General features: G+C 34.2%; 1 protein-coding gene across 1 annotated transcript in view; it reads right to left on the bottom strand.

Moving 5' to 3' along the window:
* The window catches only part of LOC107653883 (NEDD8 ultimate buster 1), a 13010-nt gene extending 5132 nt beyond the window's left edge, over positions 1-7878 (bottom strand). The window contains exons 1-11 of the mRNA XM_016440752.1: positions 7549-7878; positions 7283-7447; positions 7147-7211; positions 6270-6334; positions 6029-6196; positions 4619-4707; positions 4421-4527; positions 2694-2880; positions 2501-2608; positions 1404-1556; positions 1172-1318 (exon numbers count right to left, since the gene is read on the bottom strand). Coding sequence (XP_016296238.1) covers positions 1172-1318; positions 1404-1556; positions 2501-2608; positions 2694-2880; positions 4421-4527; positions 4619-4707; positions 6029-6196; positions 6270-6334; positions 7147-7211; positions 7283-7447; positions 7549-7650 — 1356 coding nt within the window. The 5' untranslated portion in view covers positions 7651-7878. The remainder of the gene's footprint in view (positions 1-1171; positions 1319-1403; positions 1557-2500; positions 2609-2693; positions 2881-4420; positions 4528-4618; positions 4708-6028; positions 6197-6269; positions 6335-7146; positions 7212-7282; positions 7448-7548) is intronic.
* Between the last annotated feature and the right edge of the window lie 516 nt (positions 7879-8394).

The following is an 8394-nucleotide window of genomic DNA, read 5'->3' as shown; positions in this document are numbered from 1 at the left end:
TGTGGATATATGCATATCTATTTATGTTTTTTGAAATCTCTCATATTTTTTATATATAATTTTTTTTTACTTTTTTCTGTTGTAAAATGTTTGTAAAAATCTAAAAAATGTTTTTCATATTTATGTGGATGCAGTTATACATGCATATTTCTTTATTTTTATTAATAATAAATACTAGTATTTTTTAAATTTATGCATAATATAAATATTTAAATTTTAGTTTATATTTAGTTTATTTTATATTCATCTATATTTTTATTTTGTAAAATGTTTAAAAAATCTGAAAAGATGGTTTTTGATCATATATTGTGTCTGTTTTCTCTTTTCATTCAATATTAAACTGAATTTTTAAATAAATATGCATAAATAAATGTTGGCATATTAATAAGCCCATGTATTACTTTGTTTTGTATTCTTTTTAGCAGTTTTTTCTTTTGTAAAATGTTTTTAAAAACCTGAAAAAAAATATCTAAAATGTTTTTTGATAAAATATATTTTCTCTTTTCATTCAATATAAATGTAAACAATAAAATGCAAAATATTTTTTAAAAATCTGATTTTTGTTTGTTGCTCATCTGTTGTGTCTGTTTTTTCGGTTAATTCAGTAAAGAGTTTGAGTGTGTGTGTGTGTGTGTGTGAGTGTGAGAGTGTGTGAGTGTGTGAGTGTGTGTGTGTGTGTGTGAGAGAGTGAGTGAGTGTGTGTGTGTGTGTGTGAGAGAGTGAGTGAGTGTGTGTGTGTGTGTGTGAGAGAGTGAGTGAGTGTGTGTGTGTGTGTGTGAGAGAGTGAGTGAGTGTGTGTGTGTGTGTGTGAGAGAGTGAGTGAGTGTGTGTGTGTGTGTGTGAGAGAGTGAGTGAGTGTGTGTGTGTGTGTGTGAGAGAGTGAGTGAGTGTGTGTGTGTGTGTGTGAGAGAGTGAGTGAGTGTGTGTGTGTGTGTGTGAGAGAGTGAGTGAGTGTGTGTGTGTGTGTGTGAGAGAGTGAGTGAGTGTGTGTGTGTGTGTGTGAGAGAGTGAGTGAGTGTGTGTGTGTGTGTGTGTGTGTGAGAGTGAGTGAGTGAGTGAGTGAGTGAGTGTGAGAGTGAGTAAGTGAGTGAGTGAGTGAGTGAGTGTGTGTGTGTGAGTGAGTGTGAGAGTGAGTAAGTGAGTGAGTGAGTGAGTGAGTGTGTGTTCGGACCATGTAGGCCTTGTCCACGTCTCCTCTGGTCTGATGGAGGGCTCTGGCGGCGTCTCTCTTACTGAAGCCCAGCTCCACCAGTGTGTTGATGTCCTGCAGACGGCATCTCCTTTTCTCCCGCTCGCGCTCCTTCAGCTCCTTCTTCTCCTGATGAGAGATCAGCTCATGTTTAACTGTGAGCTCACGTGAGTAAAGGCTGTGGTGTTTTATTAACACGTTTGTGCTGCAGCACCTTCTTCCTCTGCGAGATGAGCCGCTCTGCCTCCTCCACGTCTCCTCGACAGGCTCTCAGACCCAGACGCGCCTCCTGCTCTGAGAAACCCAGAGTCATCAGCTGGAGCATCTTCTCAGGGTCCAGACACAGCTGACCGAGCAGCTCCTCCACCTGACCAACACACACACAATCACACACACACACAAGTCACATTCTACAAGAGTCAAATGAGTCATATTCTGGAAAAATCAAATGAGTTACATTCAGGAAGAATCAAACAAGTCATATTCAAGAAGAATCAAACGAGTCATATTCAGGAAGAATCAAACGAGTCATATTCTAGAAAAATTAAATGACTCATATTCTAGAAGAATCAAGAGAGTCATATTTTAAGAATCAAAAGTTGTATTATATAAATATCAAAAGAATCATATTGTATAAGATTCAAAGTGTTATATTCTAAAAATTAATTGAGTCTTATTACATAAGTATCAAATGAGACATTCTATAAGAATAAAACATTCATTTAATTTTATAATGTTTTAATTCATTGGATTTTTTATGTATTTATTCAGTTATTTAAAAAAGGCTTTTTTAATTAAAATTTTGTTATAAAATGTTTGATGAAAAATATATATTTTATATTTTATTAGTTATGGGATTTTTAAAATTATTTATTTTTTATAGCTATTATTTATTTATTGGATTTTTTTTTATTTAGTTTGTGTCTATTTTTTAGCTATTGGATGTTTTAAAAAATATTTATTTATTCGATTTTCAAAATTATTCGCATTAATATGAACATACACGTGAAGTGGTTTTGATTTTTCTGAACAAATGTGTCGAGTGAATGATTCAAAGATTCACTCCGAATTCTCAAGCGTACTTTTACTGGTTTCCATCTACTGGTGTAACGATGTAACTTTCAGAAAGATTCAATGAATGAATCAGTGAACGATTCTGAACGAGTCTTTTTGCTGAACAGAACCAAAAGATTCAGATCACTGGGATGAATCACAATCTGCAGTACCAGCAATTAATGCTCTTTTGTAGTTTGGTCATCAGGGTAAAAAGACAATAATGGAAACACAATAATTAAAAATGTCAGGATTTACGTTTCTGAGCTTGTTGAACGCTTGGTTCTTCTTGCCATCATGGTAGGCCAGCAGACTCTGGAGCAGATAGAGCCTCAGAAACAGCACGTCCTCTCCTCCGGTGTGACCCTGAGAGCCAGAAACACATGACATACGCTGTAAACACACGTGTGTGTGTGTGATGTGAAGCTCAGCGTTCAGATGCTCGTCAGACCTTGATCTGCTGCAGCCGGCTCTGCTGCTCTCCGTAGCATCTCTTGAAGCACTCCTCGGCTCGTTCCAGACGCTGTCTGGCATCGTTCAGACAGTCGAGCTGCTGCAGAGCCTGAAAACACCAAACCACATCCAGCTGCAGCACGGCGTAGTTATCCACCGTCTTCAGCAGCGCCGAGTTACACTTACTGCACAACACACACACATCAACAGGAGAGGAACACAAGCTGATGATTACAGCACAGCGCTGGATCAACACTCCTCAAGTCTTCAACGAGTCGATCGAATCTCATTCTATAAGAAGCAATCAAGTCATATTCAAAAAAAATCAAATGCTTTGTATTCTATTAGATTTAACGGAGTCATATTCTACAAGTATCAAATAAGTCATATTATAAGAATCAAAACAGCGGTATTGTATACGAATCAAAGGCGCTTTATTGTATAAGATATAAATTCTTTAAAAATATCAAATATGTCATATTCTATAAGAATCAGACCAGCTGCATTCCATAAGAATCAAATTAGTCATAATCTAAGAATCAAAAGAGTTATATTCTACAAGAATCAAAGGCGTAGTATTCTATGAGAATCAAAAGTGTCACATTCCGTAAGATTTAAATGAGTCGTATTCTATAAGAATCAAATGAGTCATATTCTAAGAATCAAACAAGCTGTATTCTAAAAGAATCAAACACGACACATTCTACAAAAATCAAAGGTGTTACATTCTATAAGAATCAAAGACATTGTATTCTATAGAATCAATTGAGTCATATTCTAAGAATCAAACTAGTTGTATTCTACAAGAATCAAATGAGTCATATTTTAAGAATCAAACAATTTGTATTCTAAAAGAATCAAAAATGCCATATTCTACAAGAATCAAAAGTGTCACATTCTATAAGATTTAAATAAATTGCATTCTACAAGAATCAAATGAGTCATAATCTAATAATCAAAAGAGTTGTATTCTACAAGAATCGAAGGCGTCGTATTCTAAGAATCAAATGAGTCATATTTTAAGAATCAAACTATTTGTATTCTAAAAGAATCAAAGGTGTCACATTCTATAAGATTCAAATGAGTCATATTCTATAAGAATCAAATGAGTCATATTCCATTAGAATCAACTGAGTCATAATCTAAGAATCAAAAGCGTCGTATTCTATAAGAACCGAAGGCATTTTATTCTATAAGACGTAATTGAGTCATATTCAATAAGAGTCAAATGATTCATATTCTCTGAATCAAATGAGTTATATACTTCAAGATTCGAAGGCGTTGTATTCTACAAGATTTAAATGAGCCATACTCTATAAGCATCAAATGAGTCATATTCTATAAGAATACAACATCAGCGATAGAATCATTATTCAGCTCAATTTGGTTCAATGTTGATTCAATTCAGTTCAATAACAGCGTCAATGTTGCAAAGTTCAGTATTGAAACAGATCTGAATCAGCTATAACGCAGAAGACAGCGCTGATGTCACTGTAATCTTTGCATACTGAACTGCTATTGTACTTTTTGTCCATGCATTTATTTTCATACTGACTGTATTATGATCGTCTTTTTGCATATATACAGCTGTTTATAAGCTGCCACGACGGTGTTTTGTTCTGTTGACAATGGAGAGAAACTGAGCTTGACTTGAGTGAAGAGTCACGACTGATTCTGAGGTTTGATTGGTTCTCATGCTGTCAGTGATGTTTGATAAAGTCGTACTTGAACTGTTCGTCGGCCTGCAGCAGGTGACACAGAGCGGCGCTGTGGTTCCTCTTCTTCAACAGAGCTCGACCTTTCTCATGGAAACCCATCGCCAGGATCAGAGCCTGACAAGAGGTCAAGACGAGAGAACACAAGACATCAACACACACTAATCATCTCCTCATTGGAGAAATCTTCAGGATGTGAAGTAATCACCTTCCTCTCGCTGTCAGGGATCTGCAGCGGATTTCCTTTCTGATCCGCGATCTCTAAGAACGGGGTGGAGACTGGATCTTCACTCCCGTCTGATGGATACAGAAATGGAAATGATACAATGATTTATTTTCAAAAGCATGATTGCCAATCTTCAGAAGTTGTTGTTTTTAGCCAGTTATAGCAACTAAAACTGAGACAATACAATTAAAAATGTTACATTCTATAAGAATCAAAGACATTGTATTCTATAGAATTAAATGAGTCATATTCTAAGAATCAAACTAGTTGTATTCTATAAGAATCAAATGAGTCATATGTTCAGAATCAAACCATTTATATTCAAAAAGAATAAAAAATGCCATATTCTACAAGAATCAAAAGTGTCACATTCTATAAGATTTAAATGAGTCGCATTCTATAAGAATCAAATGAGTCATATTTTAAGAATCAAACAATTTGTATTCTAAAATAATCAAAGGTGTCAAATTCTATAAGATTCAAATGAGTCGTATTCTATAAGAATCAAATGAGTCATATTTTAAGACTCAAACTATTTGTATTCTAAAAGAATCAAAGGTGTCAAATTCTATAAGATTCAAATGAGTCGTATTCTATAAGAATCAAATGAGTCATATTTTAAGAATCAAACAATTTGGATTCTAAAAGAATCAAAGGTGTCACATTCTATAAGATTCAAATGAGTCATATTCCATTAAAATCAACAAGATAACAATAAGAATCAAAAGAGTTGTATTCTATAAGAATCGAAGGCATGATTGCCAATCTTCATAAGTTGTTTTTTTAGCCAGTTATAGCAACTAAAACTGAAACAATACAATTAAAAATACAGTTAATAACATACAGTTAATAAAATAAATAAAATAATATAAAATTTAATAAATAAAATAATAAAACAAACATTTTCCTTAATTGCAAACTGAAATAAAATTAATAAAGTTAATTTAGTTTAACGATGTACTAAAATAACTTAAACTTAAATTGAAATAAAAATTAATAAAAACTATATAGACATACTTTATATTATAATAAAAACGACTTAAAATATCAAAACAAAATCACTAAAACGTTCAAAAATGGAAATGAAAACAGAAAATATTAATAAAAACTATAATAATATCTCAATGATACAAAAGCAACACTGATAAAAATAATGTATATTTATTTATAAAAAAACACTAATATATATATATATATATATATATATATATATATGTGTGTGTGTTTGTTCAAACTGTCAATCTTTATATGATACAAATATGTTCTATAAACTGTATATATATAAATATATAGGAATTTTATAATATGAATAAGGTATAAGAGGCAGTGGTATATCGGTGTGTGTTTTTCTACGTTGTGTGTATTTAATCTGTAATGCTGAATGAAATGCACCTCTCTCCGACAGGATCTGGAAGCCCTTCTGCGTTCTCTGCACTCCTTCATCCTGCCTGCTCTTCTTCTCCTCCTCCTCCAGCATCTCGCTCTTCTCCTGCTGCGAGGACACCTTCAGCACCATCATCTTACTGCTGTTCTTCACGTTCTGTTCATCAAGCCTCCTCCCTTCAACCAACACGCCTCGCGTTACAACATGCAGTGATTCAGTCATCTATCAATAAAGCTAGCAGCCGCTTACCTAGAGCCAGCTTCTTCCCAGACAAAATCAGATTAAAGTGTGTGAAGCCGTACTCCTCACTGATCCTTCAAAGCAGAAAGAGTTTCCAATCAAACACAGAGGATGAGCCGTAAACGCAGGAAATGAGTCGATTACATCAGACATGACAAAGAATTAAAAAAATAAAAAATGTAACTAAACTTTTTATCTTCGGACTTTGTTTCGTACAATTCTGAGATAAAAAGTAAAAATTGCAAAACATAAATTTTCGCAATTTCTCACAAATCTGACTTTATATCTCATAATTCTGTTTTTTTTTTCTTGAATAAATAAAAAAAGGTATTTGAGACTTTATGTCTCACAATTCGGACTTTGTTTCTCACAATTCTGAGAAAAAGTCAGAATTTTGAAATATAAACTCAATTTCAAGTTAACATCTCACGATTCTGAGTTTAAATCTTGCCACGAATTGTTTATAGTTTTCGTCATGGAATAAAAAAATAAAAGGTAATTGCGACTTTTTATCTTAGAGTTTTTTTTCCTAGCAATTGCTAGTTTATATCTCACAGTTCTGCATTTTTTCTCAGAATTGCCTGTTTATATCTCACAATTTTGTTTTGTTTTGTTTTTTCACCAGAGAATAAAAATAAAAAGGTAATAACGTTTTTATCTCACAATTCCTAATTCCTATTTTTTTCCTCAGAATGAAAACGTTTCATCTCAGATTCGCACATTTATATCTCACAATTCTGACTTTTTCCCTCAAAATCATGAGTTTATTTCATCTTGATATTCTGACATTTTCTCAAAATTGCAAGAAACAAAGTCAGAATTGTGAGATAATTCATTCTTTTATTTTTCTATTCCGGGCTTCTATAGAAATGAGCTTCACACTTACTGTTTCTTCAGCTCTTGCGCGGTGATGTCCAGCTTGGTTTTTAAATGAACTCTCCTTCTGTTATTCTTAAAGAAACGACAACAAATCATGAGTTCCATGATCACACGACAGTGAATGAATCTGAGGGCATGGGTACCTCTGCTGTTCTGGGCAGGTGGAGCTCCAGCGAGGCCACTGCGGTCTCTTTAAACTGCTTGTTCCCTTCATCTTTCCTCCTGGTGTCTGCTCTGATGCTCTCCAGAGTGAAGATCACCTCCTCCAGAGAGAACTCAGTGGCTGACACGTATTTCTGAGCCAGCTCCTGCACACATGAAGTCAGATAAGACTGTTAAGAGCGCACTCACACACACACGCACGCACACACACACACACACACACACACACACACACACACACACACACCCGGATCTTCTGCTGGTCAGAGATGAAGGGCTCCGTCCACAGCTGCACATGGTCCTGTCTCAGCAGAGAGATCAGCACTGACTGCATGTGCTTCTCCTCCATCTCTCCAGAGCTGCGGATCTTCTGGAGACGAACGCGAAACACCTCCGCTCTTCACACGCTTAGAATCACAGCCCGACACTTTTATTACATATTTCTACATGTACATGTATGTGTATGTGTTGTTAATGTCAGACTCCTGCAGTGTGTTTAAAGATATTGTCCAAAGTTAAGAACGTCTCAGCGACGCTGCGCTGCGAACACGTGATGTTGTTATTGTTTTCTTCCTGATTCTCGGTCACGTCCGGTTGCACACGTCATTTTTGTGTGCTTTTAGCTCCTCCTACTGGACTGGGGATGAAGTGTTTACTGTATTATATATTTTATTTCTATATTGTACATTAAAATAGTATGTGTATAAAATATTAAAATGTATATTTTAAATAATTAATATTTTTTTATTTACAACTCTGTTTTATCTAAAGCTACACACAAAGGAAGTCACACAAAGGAAAAATGCAAATATAAGCGCTTGTTCCCCAGACTTCACATGACTAACTTAAATAATTAGGTATATATCCAGCTAAAAGTGTGTTAGATGGATTACTTTTGAGTGGTATTGACTATTCCTATGATTTTTGCTCAATAGAAAAACAATCCATTGTTCTTTTTTTGGGTGTATATTGAAAAATTGTTAGATTTACTAGAACAAAAAATATATATGCATGTACTGTATTATTCCAATAAAATGTATTTATTATTGTAATAATTTAATTTAATTTAATTTTGTTTAATTTAATTTAATTT

The sequence above is a fragment of the Sinocyclocheilus anshuiensis genome, unplaced genomic scaffold, assembly GCF_001515605.1.
Source record: "Sinocyclocheilus anshuiensis isolate Anshui unplaced genomic scaffold, SAMN03320099.WGS_v1.1 scaffold1994, whole genome shotgun sequence".
NCBI classification, from domain to species: Eukaryota; Metazoa; Chordata; class Actinopteri; order Cypriniformes; family Cyprinidae; genus Sinocyclocheilus; species Sinocyclocheilus anshuiensis.
This window is presented reverse-complemented; position numbering and strand designations above follow the sequence as displayed.